The sequence below is a fragment of the Haliaeetus leucocephalus genome, unplaced genomic scaffold (genome assembly GCF_000737465.1).
Source record: "Haliaeetus leucocephalus isolate CR32 unplaced genomic scaffold, Haliaeetus_leucocephalus-4.0 Scaffold240, whole genome shotgun sequence".
Classification (NCBI taxonomy): Eukaryota; Metazoa; Chordata; class Aves; order Accipitriformes; family Accipitridae; genus Haliaeetus; species Haliaeetus leucocephalus.
The window spans coordinates 12677732-12695185 of NW_010972676.1; the positions used below are offsets into that span (position 1 = coordinate 12677732).

Genomic DNA, 17454 nt, shown 5'->3' on the forward strand with positions numbered 1-17454 from the left:
CATTTTTCATCTCTCTCATGGTCTCATAACTTAGGATAATGTTACTAGTAGCCACTCGGAATAATTCTTGACATTTGAAAAAGCACCATTTGTACCTTTTTCATGAAGAAGCAACAGAAAAACCCTTGGCCATTAATATTTAAGCCTTGGCTCAAACATCTCATTTCATGAAAAACAGAAATAACTTATCATATCTACATGACAGTAAAGAACATGCTTTGGAAATGAAATATCCATTTATGGAATAATTATACTTCCATTTGCTGATCCCCTCCCTAATCTCAAAAAGCCACAGAAATTACAGATTAGTCTTTGCTCCTTAAAATAAATTGCTTTATGCAGAATCTGAAGGTAGTATATGTAATACAGAAAAATACTCTGAACTTGTGCAAAACTGTTTGGAATAACATACTTTTCAGTATCACATTAATTTTAGAGACAGTTCAAACGACTGTTTACTATCTAAAAATTGTAATAGTCGGCACATCCTTCTTATGCTGCTTAACATAACTACAGCTAACTATCTAGTAAGATACTCCTTACAAGGAGCACTTCTGAAGAGGCCAACTAATAGCACTTATTAAGCCTATTTTTACTTCTGTTAAGTGATGCTAACTTAGTAGTGAGATAAGCATAACTTGCCGTCTAAACTTAACATAAAAGTCTATAAAAACAGCATAAAACTACCTGTTATGTATTTGTTAAGACCATTTTTGGTTAGTTTAATCATGAAATCAAGTTAATGTAGAGTTATAATTCTTCACTGATCCTAACATGCCCATGTCTGCATTTAAGCTTTGTGGAGCAAATGTGCAGCACCTTCAATACCACAGTTTTACAGTGAATATTTTTTTTTCAATTGATTTTGTAAGATTTTTCTTCATCTAAAAGAAAAAATAAGGAAAAAGGATATATTCTCGAATTCATGGGTTGGTAAGCTGACTACTCTATAATTCTCAAATCCATTGTCCCAGTAAGCATGTTTATTTTAAATGCACCTGAAACTAACACTCCATAACCAGGCTTCATTTATACTTTGAATATCAGTTCATTATCTAAACTTGCAGAGAGATAAACTCTCAACATAATGATTTTTCATAAGACATCTTTGTCTAAATGTATTATGCAAACAGTAAGGTAATAATTAATTTATATAGTAAAAGATAACACTTGGTACAGTGACTTGGTGCTGACACAGCACTTCTGAATCAGACATTTTAATATCATTAACAGTATACTTTTTCACAATTTAAACAAATGAGAAAAAGAAGGCCAAAGTGACTTCTGAATTAGGTGCAATAGCACTGCCTTCAAAACCCACATTTTATTATTCCTTCAGTTACATTTTTATTCAATAAATACCTAGTTTTCATGGAATACAACATGCTAAGTCTTAGATGAGCAGCACAGAGAAGTTAGAACTAAAACTATAGGAACATCACACTGAAAGAGATGAACACTGGGCCACTGGATGCGACATTTGGCAACATTTACATTACGCAGAAGTTTCAAACAGTGATCTCTAGGTAAATGCAAAAATGTTGGTTTATGTTGGGTTTTTTTTGGGGGGGTGTTTGGTTTTTTACAAAGAGGAATTTAACAGAAATATAGACATATTTCACTTGCTATACAACCTAAGGACTCTGCCTTCAGAATTGTGCAAGCTTACATTTCTGAAGTTATCTTCAGAGAATGATGATGATGATATAAGCCATTTTTTCATTTTTCCATTCTCAAACACTCATTTTCAGGAAGTAATTTTAAAGAGAAAATCCCAAAACATTCAGTTAGATCACCTTGAAATATTTAACCTCTCAACACCGTTTTATGAATAACTCCACTTTTTGTCCACTTGACTAAATATTTTTTCTGAACATTTGGGGAACATCTTACCAAATTTTGTATTGTTTCCTCTGAGAGCAAACAGAAACAGTGTCTGTTGGAAAATGTTCAGATTCCTCTCTTAATTGCCACGCATCAAAATCAATAGCCTTTTCAAAATGGAAGAATAAATTTTTCAAAGTACATAATCAGAAAACTGCAAAACAAACTGTTTCAGGCCTAACACATCTTCTTCCACAGAAATATTCAGAAGTGTATCCAGATCATTTGTGGCAAAGTGTGGGCAGAAAAATATGGTGGTGATTAATCACCAGGCACCTATGATACAGAGCCTATATCATGCTTAAATTTGTCAGAAGTGACATTTCTATGGCAAAACTGAAAGGCAGTAAAAGAAAGACTACTTACTATTTTTACTATACTGAATGATAGAAATCAAGCGGGTGTGGAAGGACCTTGTGCATAACACTTATAAAAGCAATTTTGGTCTTACAGTAGCTGTTAGAAAAATGAAATTAATTAAGTTTTTCCTTTTTTAGTTAAGGAGGGTGGACAAGTTGGAATTGTATAGAGTATCTTTCTACATTTCACGCATACTCAATCAGGTTACTTTGTACCTATGGTGAAGGGAGGAGCTAACAAGGAAATCAGAGTCTGTGCAATCCCAGAAATGAAATGTTATCGGCTATGATTCAATAGTAACAACATATATTAGGAAAGAATGGGTAAAAGGAGCAGCTGTTGACATTATTTCCTGAGCCAAACCTTTTAAGGTGTCAGTGAACAGCGGTCTGTACTTTCACTTGAAAGCACTACAAGAATTGCTTGGATGATGTCTCTCAAGAGTTTAAGAGTTTAACAAAATCCACAACTTCCTCTCAAGAGCTCAATAGCATGCATTTAAATCTGTACCACAGTGATCAGAGAATGCTTCAACACAGAGCATAACAAATATAGATGGCATTACTTAGAAGGGCATTTTAATGTACATACAAATACTAAAACTTTATGTCAAACTCCCAGGATCATTTGCAGGCAAGAGAATGATAACAGATAAAATAATTTCATGAATCTGATCCAGCTCTACCATACAAGACAGATGACAAAAATAAGAGCTTTTTTCCTGAAAGGAAAAAAAAGCCACCTTAAATGTACAACTTCAGCAAGCTCCCAAGCTATCTCATTGACACACAAGTCAGATTCTTCTGTCACGTCCATGTCGCTTCAAAAATTAAAAGAGCAGGTGGATTTTAACTGAACTTCTCAATCCCATGAGACATTATTTTCTTTCTCCAACATTTCAGGATGCTCCCCAAAAGATAAGAAAGAGAATGGGACACAAAAGCCATTTCTATTCAGTCTTCTTTGTGCAATGTATCCTGGAAAAGGCTGCATTCTTGTATAAGTTGCTGTTGAAACAAAAAGGAGATTATTTTAAAATGTGTGCATATATATGACAGCACTTAGGCTTATGTTTTTGAGAATTAATATAGAAGAAATAAATTTGAAAATTACCTGCATGCAAATATTTTTGCTAACAATACACAGTGCCTTTAAGGAAAAAAAAAAAACCAACAAAAAACAAACCAAAGTGCTTTTATAGACAAGAAAAGTGTTCTCTTGATTTCGATTCCAGTTAGTTATGCCTTCTTTCTCTTAACACAGATAAAAATAATGAACGAAGAGTAATCAGATAGCCTACAGTGTTTCACAATATCTGAATAACTAGCCAGTAATTGTATTTCTACTAAGTTTCATATCTGCTTGTGGCATAAAAGCTGAAACTATAGTTCTGCAGATTAGAAGCAAGAAGCAGCAGTAGCCAGGTACTGGAATAAAACAAAAAGGAATTTTCACAAAGTCTGTATGAAAACATGTGCATCTAAAATAGATGGATAATAATTTTGTACTGAACAATGAGAAAATCGTAGCAATCTTTTTATTATCTAAACATGATTACCTGCTTGAACAGTCTACTTTTCCTGATGGAGGGCTTCTATGAAGGCTTCAAGTTTTTCCTGGATTTCCCGAACTTTTTCTGGAGGAATTGAGAACATCAGCGTTCAAATACCTACTACTTAATTGAGGACATGCCCAGAAAGGAAAAAAAAACAACCCAAACCAAAAAAACAAACCTGCAAACATGAACAAAAACTAATGCTGTCATCAATATTACCCTATGCATTTATTTTCTTAATTACTAAGATTTAGAACACTTTTCTACATCAGATGAAACCCTGTCCCATTTGAAGAACTTCTACAAACATATTTTATGATTATTATGCTAATTTAATAATTCAAAAATTTATCAAAGCAATCCAATACTAGAAATGTTGTATTTCAAAAACCTGAAATTTCCATTAGATCATGCACAGCAGAACTACTGTACACCTGTTATATATAGGGAGTTGTTATCTTTTAAATAATTCCCACTAATCCCTTTCTCTTTTAACCAAATATCCTCATTCTCCACAGCAAGTGTCACAAACACTACTAATCATTCTAAAAAGAGTTGAAAGCTAGTGCCCTTTCAGCAGGGAGAATTTCAGGGAACCAAATGTCACTATTCAAGACACCTATTCAAAAGGGCATGCACAATGTTAAGAATGTTTAAAACTTGCACTTTATTTCCTTGCATTTCAATAGTAACCAGATGGATGTGGGCAGAATCTTATTTTACATAAATACTAAAGCTGGGAGTTTATTTCTCTACAAAAACACGACTTGAATACAACTACAAATAGTTACTGAAAATGAAAAGGCAACATTGATTGGAAAAAAATTCAGGGGTTTAAGCATTTTTCCACTCTTTTCTCAATTCCATACAACACTTGTCATGGTATAACTTATTTGATTTATTCAATTGCTTATGAAGCAAGACTTCTTAGAACATAGCTGGAATCCAAAGCCTGCAAGATTTCCTGCCTTTCTCTCACCACTTCCTCATTTGAAGCTCCTTCTGTGTATGATTATAGCCACAAGAAACACACACTTCAGAATATGAAGGAACAGGGGACAGCAGTAGGACAGACAAAAATAAGTTAGATGAGCATAAACATGGACAAAAATTTCTTTTTTCAAGCTAAAAATACTATTGGATTAAAGCTGTATGTTCCCTTGTATGACATATAAGGTTTGACTTTTTTTTTTTTTTTACATTTTTTATTAATGTTTTCTTCTCTTTAGCAATACCATGTTATAAACTTGCTTTGCTGAGCTGAAATAGCAGCAAACCAGGAAGAAAAATAAAACAATCAGCCTTAAATGGGATACATAAGCATGAGTGGAGAAAAAAACCCCAAATAACCTCCAAAGAGAATGCTCTAAGAAAGTACCTAAGGGAACTAAAAGTTTCATTCAGTAACAAAGTGACAATCCCACTGACAGTTATGAAATCCATTTTAGAGTAACTCTAATAAAAATGATAATAACAATAATAAAATCTCAACAAACCCCTGTAGTCCTGTTCTAAGAGAAGCAGAGAATTTTAGTTAGTATTTGAAATAAAATATGGAAAACATCCTGCATGAGGATGAAGAACTCTCAAACTTACATCTTTATCATGCAATTCTTAGGTGACGAAGGGCAAGCCACTTATATTTTCAACACTTCAGTGCCCCCTTCCCCAATGGTGCTTATCTACAAACACTATACTATACTGTAAGTACAGTGAGGCTGAATCACACTCTGGGTCCTAAAGAGAACACCAAAGAACTTTCTTGAATTTCAGCTGATTTTGTTTTTTTAAAGTACATGGATATTAAATTAAGATTACAGTCAGTGTGAGGGCAAAAGCTGTATCTTGGAAGTTAAGAAACAGCAGTACCTGATTTTTACAAGCAAAAAAACCCCAACCCTCAATTCAGTTCAGCAGAGAATCTTTCAGAGCTGCCAATGAAAAAATAGGTAGTGCCATGATCACTTCTCCTTACTAAGCACATTCAAAGCGTTTTCATTACTATCTTTTTAAATAAAAAAAGAATATGTATTGTTTGCATGTCAGTATATAAACCTCTTTGTGTAATGAAAACATTAATTCTATGGCATTTATTTAGGCAACTACTTAGCTCGGCTTCCAATACTGATGCTCTGTGTATGTTTACAAAATTAGCCTTTGAAATAATGTCCTATTATCTTGGACAGAGTTGACATACTTTTGGAAATTATTAATCCTGGACCTCACTCTCCAAATTGAGCAGCAGTTGCCAGTGATAACTGGAGATTAGATCTCACGACCCAGAAGATCTCTTCATGTCGTGCTTTCAATAGCTTTATTTTTGATATGGATTTTTTTTTTAATTGCTACATGCTTTCCCTAAGTATGTTCTGTATATTGATCAAGCCATTAGACTCAGTGAAAGCAGGCAGATTTAGCTGTATTAAATGCAAATACTTTCCCTCCTCAACCTCTTGCTAATGAAATATTCCAGTCCTGAAAATTAATCGCATCAGCAAAAATCTATAATTATTATTTCATTCTTAAAAAAAGGTTTGTGCCAACAAAAATCGATTTTAATTCTCTGATTAGGGCATATTAAAATAACAGGATAGCAAATATGTATTCCACCAGAATATACTGAATCAGCTGTGTTTGCTCAGAGAACAGACATACTAAAATTGACTCCATATTATGAGCACTTTATTAGTTTTTATACTTAGACTGAATTGAAATGATTGCTTAACTGTAATAATTATGAGGTCTTGATGTAATTTAATATTTTGAAAAAACATGCTGCCTATTCTTAAAAAAGAACAGTTACAATGACTGCCAAATAGCTGCAATTATTCATGCTATGCCCTGTATTCTTAGCAGTAGTAAAGCCTTTTGCAGCAGCAGACCCCAGCCAACTTATAACATTTTCCCACAAGTCCATTCTGTAGCATAGAGAAGCAGTCTGCTAATTGGTTTACTTTTTGAATAGGCTAATGGCAGAGTTACGTATTTACACAACACTAATCTTAATAAACCAGTAAATATCAATGCTCAGGCAGAACTCTTCTAATGAGTGCAAGTGCAGGGTCTGCAATTCTGGGATAACTGCCCATAGTTTCAACAGCACCATGTGACATTGCATTTGGAACAACAATTAATTGTTACAATTCAAGAGTCAGATGTTACCCATCTTTATTTGGGGAAGTTCTCTCCTCTGTGAAATGCACAAGCTGTGTACCCACATTTGCAGGGTTTTGATTGACACCTAGATCAAAATACAAGTGACTTACACTTGTAAATTATAGTACATTTTGTTTTGAGGAACATTTATTAATGTGCCAAACCCAGAACATCATTTGAGTTTCAGGTAAGAATACTTAATATATAAGTAAATTAAGGGATAGACAAAGATGACCTGTTGCTCTTTCTAGGTTTTGTGATACTGTGTTTTAAAATGTACAAGTAAGCCACAGATTAAAAGCATTCAGCTTGCTAGCAAATTATTCTTCTAACAGGCTGAACTACCCCAGCACTGTTATACAATGCTCCAATATCACAGAAGGCTGTTGAAATACTATACTCTTATTATACGGTACTGCAGAATTTTAAATATATACTATTGCTTAAACTGGATTCTAGAAAGACAGCATGGTCTTTGGAAGTTTAATGCAGACCTGAAGTTACAAATGCATAGTTCTTCCAGCATCAGCTAAATAGTGATGAAAAATCAAATGAAATCAGTGAAGACTTACTGTAACTAAACCCTTGTTTCCATCTTTAGAATAGTAAAATTCACAGGCCTAGGGGCAATGAATGGCTATTCTACTTCCCATTTACCCTGTGTTTACCTAAAAGATAAGCTGGTTCATACATCAACTCATTATGCCTCTTGATCTGGTCATGAATATTCCCATAATCCTCCCTCCATATCCCATAAAATTTCACTGACAGAATGAGGAAATTCTTTATTCAGACGTCTTGAGATGCTCATTCATGCTCAGTCTCTCCTTATCTGCATATGAAATGATATTGCTACCTACTCATTTTCTTTTCATTAATCCTGTGATCCTAAATCTAAAAGGCTCAAAACCAGACTAATTGATCAGTAATGAGCATTTGGATACATTTCGAACACAGAAAGATGCAGCCACAGATAAAGTTTGGTTTTACAAATATCATAAGCTGGGCAGAAGGGAAACCCCTGAAATATTCAGTCTTACAAGGAGTGCTTTGCTTGCTGATTGCTGCCTCAGGTAGCTGAGCTGACCTACTAATTAACAGTGCAGAAGCTGGGGAATCACTGCTAAAATGAAATAGCTAAAGTTATCAAACAAATCTCCTGACGTAAGGGCAAATAATCTCAAAATAATATTAAACACAAATTACAAAAGCAAAGTACATTACTGATTTATTTCAACCATGCTCTAAGTAGCAAGAAAAAGTTTTCTAGGTATTTTCCAACTGCATTAATTGGCTTAATAAAAGATGTGTCCTCTGCCCACAAAACCTGTCTTGCTTATGCTTCTGAAGATAAATGAATTTTGAGACATTCAAATCATACATACTTACCTATAAAAACCCCAATGGTTTTAGCACAGAATTTTAAAGATGTTAATGTCTGTCTGTGCCACAACAGGGAGAAAACTGCATTAATGTTTTAGACAAATCAGAAAGCTTTCCCTTCACCTGTTTACGAGTTTGCCCATATGACATCAAATTTCAGTTGAAGCATCAAGAAAAATTGTAAAAATCTTTCTGGACACAGATCCATCTTTATTTTGAACTTTGATGAAACTTATAGCATGAAACAACCATGATAAAAATGTGTTAATACCTCATTATAAATCCTCCTGTTCTACATTAAAGTGATTTCTACCTCCAACTAATGTTTACATGGCTTTGATACTTGAAAGCTCAGGGTTGTTACACCTTTTGCTCTGGATTGTGCTTAGACTTTAGTCCTCTCTTTTTTTTTTTTTCTTCCTTCCTTTCTTAATCCTTTCTTTGCCTATAAACATTCTCACTGCTTGCTGTGCTACTTCTATGTTCTGGTTAATTAACCATAGAGGCAGAAATGTTGAATTTACTGCTGCAAATGCATCATCTTTCCTCTAGTAAAAAGGAAAGCCCAGTCTGTAGTCAGATTTCATCAGAATGCCCAGAAGCACACCATTAAAAACTGGAAATGTTGATCCACAGTTTCCTACTGAAAGTAAAATTTAAGCTTCGGGCTACCTAAGACACAAACCCCATAGCTTTATATGACCCCCAGTGAACAGTCAGGTGGAGAAGGGGGGTGGGGGGGGATCACCTCTTTGGAGTTCAGCCTTTTGTACCACATTCCTGGATTTTCTAAGGGCCATGGAAAAGCTTTACTTCTTGTTGAAATAATATGAGGCAGCACGCTCACAGCCACTCCAAATAATGCCCCAGAAAGCAGACTTTCCACCCACAGTTACAAGACCTGCATCAACATGCTTTCTCATGTCTCACACAACCACAGCCTAACAGCTACTATAATTTACTGATCATTGCAAGGTCATGTCCTGCTGAATTTTAGAAAATCCTTTGAAACTACCCATCACATTTTTTGCCAGTTTCCCCTTGTTCACATACCATATTTTCTTCCGGACGAGGCCAAGAGGAAAGCTAAAGTTTTTTCTTTTTTTTGGGCGGGGGGGGGAGAAGGCAAAACCACCCAGGCTGCCCTTAAGGAGAGAGAATATCATTTATCAGCTGCAAAGACAGATTTATAAGTAGAGGGCCCCCTCTGTTCCTTTAGGGTTGCAAAACAGATGGGAAGTGAATGGACAGTCAAAGGGTCAAGAAAACACATGGGAGGTGCTGCATGTATGTTCCCAGCATAAGAAAGAGGTCAAGATTGTAACTGCATGGCTGGGTGCTGGAAAGGCCTTTCTTTAAGCTGCTACAAAGACAAACGCTTTTCCTCATCCTGCTGTCAAACTGCTATAAATATTGGTTTGTCAAGAGTTTCAGCAGCTAAAAGTTTTTTAAAAAAGGCTGAGCAGGGGGATGAATCATGTGAATGATTCTTAAACAATTAGCTCATTAGTGTAATAAAAGCGCTGCAGAACCCTAAAAAGTTTAAATGGAATTTATAATAGTTCATGTAGTAAATCCATGAATCATTAAAAATATACAGCCTTTAAAATGCAAGTTTGCAGAAAATAGCTTGCATACTCTTTAGTTACTAGTAGTTAGACTGAACGAAGATGCTAACTGATGCTACATCGTAGTAGCTTTTCTTTATTTTTTAGAAAATGTTTCGTATATGTAGCGCAATCTATAATGAGATTTGAATTTGCAGCCAGTTTAATTTCATTCTTTCTATAAATTTTGACTTCAAAGCATACTCACTGGAATGGGATAATTATGATAACAAAAATGTTGTAAATACATTTATAAGTCAGGCTTCCCCGCTCAGATATTTAAAGCTAGACATCCACTATTACATTCACCAGAGTTACTGACAACTTTTCTACTTGCCTTAAATCCCTTTGCCATCTTGAGATAAAAGGTATTTTAATCTGAGCAACCTCCAGAATATCTGTACTCCAGTTATCAGTTTCAGAAAGACAATGAGAAGGACAGTGACACACTCTAACCATCCAAGTGCATCAGGTGAGATGCTTTCATTATTAAATAGAGAAGATAGTATTTCAGCGTCCTCCCAGGAATATTTATTTTAAACCTTAGAACAAGACAAGGCACTAAACATACTATTCTAATTTCACTATTAAAACATCCAAGGGTAAGTCAACATATCAGTTTCATGGATATGAGTTCATCAACAATTGCCTGCTGGTGACCTGCTTGAAAAGCCAGGAGAAAACGTCAAGGAGCCTGTTTCCTACAGAGACACATATATAGTGTACATTTTTTCTTTTCCCTGTTGTAGGTAAATCTACCTCTAAAACATGAAAATATCACCTCCAGATTGTATATTTAGCCTGCTGTAGAAACATAATAAAATCTTAGTCTTAAGAAGTCATTTTAGACAGGAAAAAAAAATACAAATCAGAGCTGTCATCACTGAAGTCACTTTTGTTGCAAGTAATTATTAATCCCTGCATATCATAGCTGAGCAAAGCTATCAGCTGCCTGTACAAAACAGTATCACCTTTATTTCAGACTTAAGATAACCAGGCAGTAGTAGATGAGAGCTTGTCTGAAAACACTTCAGCTATTTTTACAAGGTATTGAGCATCGGAACGTTATTTTAGCATTACTAACAATGCTTTTTAGCACCAGAAACAGGAATTGTGCATTGCGCTGATGAAATTGTAGCTTACTAAACAATCAATGTCTTGATCTATAGCTGCTTCAGATTCACAAGCAAGACCTCTGCAGCTTAATGAATTGGCTTCGGCAACTCATTTCCCCCTCCTCAGTTAAATAGAACAGAAACTGACTGTATTTCTTGGAGCTGTCCCTAGGGCTCCTCAGGCTGGCAAGCACGAAATCTTCCTGTCTCTGACAGAGCATATGAGAACTGAGGTATGGGGCTGAAGCAAAACTGACAACTACGTAGACTACTGACTTTATACAAGATATGTTTCTATGGGCTATTACACATCAGTCTCGCCGGTCTACAGAAAAGAAACTAAGTATTACCAAATCGTGATGTGAAGTCACAACCTGTATACGTTTCTATATTGTCATTAAGGTTAGCTTAATGTACAAATTACTATTAACCTGTATTAAGCTGCAAGTTTATGAGAGTCACAGTGTCTGCAATAGCAAGGTAGGAGAGGGCACCTCTCAGTCCTCTGTCTCTATCTTAGATTTTTAATTAAAACTGTTCTAATAACTCAATCTTTCAACAGAATTTAGCTGTCCTGCTTACTGGACAGCTAGAAGGAGCTTAGTAGCAAATGACAAGGCAACCTCATAAAACAGACTGACATCTTGAATCAGACTTATGGACACAGAAAGATTTAATTTAAAAAATCAAAACTGTTAAGCTAGAATGAATCAGAACATGATGAAGCTCATTATTTTAGGTGGAAATAGTGAAAAGTATAGAGGCAAACCAGAAATATTACCCAATGATTCATCCAGTGATGTAAAAAAAAAAGTTAACTTTTTCTTATGCAGAAAGGACATATACAGCTATAAAGGTCAATTACTTATGTAAGGTCTACTGTAACCTTAAGGCTATAAAACTGTAAAGAGACTTTAACATAAGAAATAACTGGTATATGTTGGTTTTCGACCCAAAATAAAGCATACTCAGCAGTTAGCTAGATAATAAAATAATGTGCTGTCAGGACTATTTAGGTGAAAGACTCTAAAATATGATGTCAGAAAATGAAATGGTGATGAGAAAGTTTTAGATCATAATAAGTTTCTGGCTATCAAAAATGAAGTTTAAGTCATCATGCTCTGAAGAAAAACAGGTTGTTCTATTATTTTTTTCTTAGTTTGTTATCATTCACTAGCTGAAAAGATTTCCTTCCCTTTTGTTTTTATATAGACTTCCAAATTAGAAGCAAAGTGGAGTTCGCTACAACATTAACAATGTGCAATATACACGACACTGACTTCTCCAGCTTTTGGAAATGTGAATATTACACACCACAGTTCTATACTAGTTCAAAACAAATACATACATTGGTCAGTTTAAAAGTTTGCATTTATACAAATAGTAACCTCTCCATGATAAGTACTTATTTAAATTTTGATTAATAGGTACCCTCATAAGCAACCAGTACTAAAAAGAAAATAGCATCCATTTAGATGTTTTGATCCTTGCATCATTAAGGAAATTTTAGGAAAAAAGTAAACTTGGCAGACAACATCAGAATGACCCTCGAGTACAAGAGGCATAGGTCTAGGGTAAGATTAACAGGCATTAAATATGTCATTACTCATGTAGCAGTTTATCATTGTTTTTCAATGTCAACCTTAAGTGATAGGCTTCTCTTAGTCAGTGACAAATGTGCTGAACTTTGTAAGGATCCATTTTAGAACCTGGACATCAGTGCCTAACTCTTCATCAATAACTTTAAGAAATCACAGCAGACAGACTTTGGTCATCTGGGATTCTTAAGCTAAGTAAACCATCACTCCATCACAGGAGGTTTACACGTGATGTATGTTCTCCCTTGAGGATTACTTCCCTCTCTGAAAAGATGAAGCTTTTTAAGGCACATTCTGCCATGACACAAAGCAGGAACTACCTTATCTGCACTTTGACACAGACCATCCTACACATTCTTCTGGTTTTAATTCATTAGTTTTATGCAGCTGCCCCAAAACTCAAAGAGGGGAAAAAACCACCCCAAACCCCTCCCTATAAACATTCAACCAGTGTCTTTCATGTCAAAGCACACTTGCTTGGGTTAATTTCATAAATTATCTACATGGAATTAAAAATATGGCAATCATGCAAAAATCATTAATTTGCATTCTAAGAAAGTACCAGAAAGTTAGTAAATCTACTAAAAATAATGGGATGCATTGCTGTTGACTTGCTCATGTTCAAAGGGAGGGGAGATTGAAGACACAGCTGCACAGACTGATTCCAAGCACATTGGCCACTGACTTCCTGCACCAGGACCTCTACAGAGCTCAAAGGGAGCACAGGAGTCATACTGCCACCAGCACAAGCTTGAACTCATTAGACACAGACAGCCCACACGAGCACTTTATTTGGCTGATTGAGGTTTGGGCTGAAATGAATGTGCTCTAAATGACAACCAGCCTCTGATAAGATGCAGGCCATATTAATGTCCTGGGGGAAGCTGCTGGCAGGGGACTGTGAAGAGAGCAGCTACCCTGGCACATGCTTAGCAGAAGTCGGAGATCTGTTCGGTGATTCTCAGGGGGAAACGGCTGCTCTGCTTCTGTCTGGTTAGAAGGCCACAACATTTCCTGGTGTAACATTCTGCCAACTCAGGATCAGACTAGCTCCTCACTGCTATGACCGACTGAAAGGCACAAAGCAAGACTACTGTCACTTCTGTGAATTGTCTCACAACTATGAAGTGACTATATTTTTACTTAGGTAGCTTCTAAAACTCCAATATTTAAGCATCATGGAAGAAATGAGAGCACAAAATAACAGTAATTCTGCAGATTCTAATAAAATTACGCCTCCATTTGCATTTCCTAGGATGCTTTCCTCTTTCCCATGTCTGTCTCTGAGCAGCAGGGCCGACATCTGGGCTCTACATTCAAATACCTTCAAAATTATATCTTTTTTTCTTTATCTTGTAAACACTGAAAACCATGCTGGTTCTGAACAAGCACCTTAAGGATTGATTTAAGGACTACGAACCACTGCCTTTTGAGCTGTTTTGTCTGCCTCTGGTTTCTACGGGAAAATTACCTAAGATCTGTTTATTTGAGAGATCTTTCCCACTACAACTGAGCTTTATCCCCTATGAAATGTTGTGACCTTTTAAAAGAGTTGAAGCTCATAATAGAAGAAAAAATGGAACCAAAGGCTTTAGAAAGCCAAGTCAAAGCATGATTTTAAGGAGCACATGTAATCAGCAATGTCATGAAGGACAGAGGTCAAACCAAAATAGTGTTGACAGTCACCTCAAGGGACTGAAATTTAATTAGGCTACAGTAATGACCACAATATAGGATTAGTTTCACACAACATTTTTATTCTGCTGCTAACAGCAATGAAAGAAAAAAAAAAAGTAACCACAGAGCAAGTCATTATCTGCAAAGTACTGCTCACAGATTTTATCCCCAACTTTGCATAAATGGGTAACAAAAAAGGAGACTTGCTTGGATTTAAATCAGTTTGTTACATACAACAGACATGACAGAGTCCACTCAGCTTAGCCAAATACACATCACAGGAATTCCAGATCCTGAGTCAGCAACTTGCACATGGAAGTACCAGCCTTAGCTAACATTAGCTTTCCAACTCCATTAAAACTGCAAGTTTATTATACGCATATATGATATTAAATAATTCATGCTCAAAGTTTGCAAAAGGTTTATATTCAACACTAATGGATTCAACAGAAGAGAAAAAGTTAAGAATTTAATGCAGTGACTTTAAAGCAATGACTTTAGATACAAAACTTGAAAATATTTTACTGTAATACTGGTTTATTTAGTTTTTCTATGTTTTAGTCTTTAGAAGAAAATAATTAAGTTCTGCAAACTGTTATATTTCATACCTTACAAATGTATGACAGAATTTAAACAAATGGCCCTAAGCTATCTTTTCTTCATGTGAGGGTTCACTCCTCAAAAGTTTCAAAAAGCTTTTGTGCAGAATGAAGCCTCAGCTAGCCCATGACACCTGTACAGGTGTCAATATCACTGACAAACGAACTTGGAGGCTGACCCCTTCACATTCATACCTAGTAATTTCAGGATCAAGTTTCCACAGGCATTCCACAAGTCCCTTCCCACCTCCTGCCAATGGCTCTCCCTGTGTAAATGCACATGGTTTTACTTATAATTTGGTGAAGCTCTGGGTTTTCTTCTCCTTTCTTAACTTGTGAGGGAACAGGATGAATAGTATGCTGACCTAGGAAAGATGCTTTGCTTGTACTACCCTTGTATGTGTTTATCCTGTGCACATAAAAGATGCCTTTGCAACATTCATAGTTTAGCTGTTTAAAAGAAATAAAGGAGAAGAAATAAGTGAAGACAGAGCATATGTATTTCTTTGGAGCCTGTGAAATTTCATCCTAGTGAGGTCAATGGCAAAGCTCCTGCTGACTGCCTGAAGCTAGGATTCACAATAAGTATTCAATGTACATGTGCACCACCTAGCATGTTTTAAATGCTACTGCAATATGGATATATGTAGCTTAGGTTTAGGATAAGACACTGGAGGATCCCATTTCCTTTCCAAAATGATTAAAGCATTCAGTTCATAATAGTTTTTCAGTAACAAAGCTTACCAAACTAATACTTTCCATACAGTTGCTAATGAGAAATGTGTAACTGAGATAAAGTGACCACCCCGTACAATCTTCATAAATTATATGTCCTACAAGCAAACAAAAAAACCCAGAGTAGAAAACAAGAGGGACAAGGCTAGGCAAGTGCTTCTTCCTCCCAGAAGAAAAAAACCTAACATCCAAGAAACCAATACCAACTGCCTAAGCCATACACATGCATCAAAGAAGTGAGAAAAAGTAACCAGAGGCTCGGCACCAGCTCTGCTACATGCTCATCCTCCCCACTCCTCCTATAAAGGCCATTCATTGCCATCTTGTGTTGGAAAGTTGTATGGCAACTTAATTACTGTACAAAGTTCACAATATTGAGGAAGTTTGCTTTGGCCCTTTATATAAAAAAAGACCAAGTCCAGCAGAGTGGAATTCTGGAAACAATTAGGTAGTTCTGCGAAGCCTTTCACTGGGAGCTCAACATTAAAAAGAATCGCCATGTTAAAAAGTAGCCTACAGAAAGTTAAGATTTATCCACATGCTATCAATTTTGCATAGAACTATAGAGTATTTCTGCTGAAATTACTACTCTGTCATTCGTGTTAAAAATAAAAAAGCAGAAAAGATATTATTTATCTTGAAATCAAATTCTTTCACCTATGTATTAATTTTTTCCAGAAAAAAATAAAGCATTACCTTATAGTGAAAAACATAATTAAAAAGATATAGTTCTAGGGAAGGTGTGACTTCAAAGAATTGTATTTTATAAATAATCAACCCACTTTATCATTGCCATCAAAAATGCCAGCAGTTTTACCATTTCAATAAATTTTGCAGAAAACCCCCAACACTTTAAAATACTTTTAAAATTTAAAATCTTTCAGTAAGTTCAGAGGCAGCCTGCATGAATGTTCAATGTCAGCCACTTCAGAAAAGTTAAACATGAATACAGGAGAAAACAGTATGAGGTAGTAAATACTAGAAAAGATTATTGATAGAATTAAAGGATATATACTGACTGATCGATCTTCTAAGGTATTACAGAAATGAAGACTAATGAATATTTTAAAAAAAGAGAAAGTGGAAAAGCTTTGTGTATAGCTACACACACTTGTGCGTAACACAGCTGTAGGCATTTGGAGGGACTGACTTGCCACCATTAGAGACTAGATTCTCCCTCCAGGCACAAGCAGTGCCTTAAAGCCTGCAATACAAACAGGGCAGTCCTTAAAAGAGGCATTTTTACGAGTAGAAATTCTCCTTTTAAAATATTAATGTTTACCATTGTACTTTTAGCTCCCTCTACCCTATTTTACTTCTTACAGAACCTAGCACATCGTATATTTAAGATACTGATTTAACTAAGCATATAGTAAAATACTAAGTTGTGTGGAATATAAGTTTCAAATAAAAATATTTTGTCCTTCAGCAATAAGTACAATCAAGATGCATGTGCCAACTGGAAAGTAAATGTAATTCTTCTTGTTGCTGATGAGGCTATCCAAGATAGGGTGAAAGATCTGGGTATGTTCTTCAACTGACAGGCAACTTAGGTAAAGAACTTCAATATACACAATGCACCAGAATTGTGAGGGAGTGTCCTGGTTTTGGCTGGGATAGAGTTAATTTTTTTTCTAGTAGCTGGTATAGTGTTATATATTTTGGATTTAGTGTGAAAATATGTTGATAACAGACTGATGTTTTCAGTTGTTGCTAAGCAGTGTTTATACTAAGTCAAGGATTTTTCAGCTTCTCACGCCCAGCCAGAAAGAAGGCTGGAGGGGC

At 35.6% G+C, this 17454-nt stretch overlaps 1 protein-coding gene across 1 annotated transcript in view; it reads right to left on the bottom strand.

The window, feature by feature from the left end:
* Positions 1-1134: 1134 nt before the first annotated feature.
* OPA1 (optic atrophy 1 (autosomal dominant)) overlaps positions 1135-17454 on the bottom strand; it is a 58361-nt gene continuing 42041 nt past the window's right edge. The window contains exons 30-31 of the mRNA XM_010568444.1: positions 3803-3880; positions 1135-3251 (exon numbers count right to left, since the gene is read on the bottom strand). Coding sequence (XP_010566746.1) covers positions 3816-3880 — 65 coding nt within the window. The 3' untranslated portion in view covers positions 1135-3251; positions 3803-3815. The remainder of the gene's footprint in view (positions 3252-3802; positions 3881-17454) is intronic.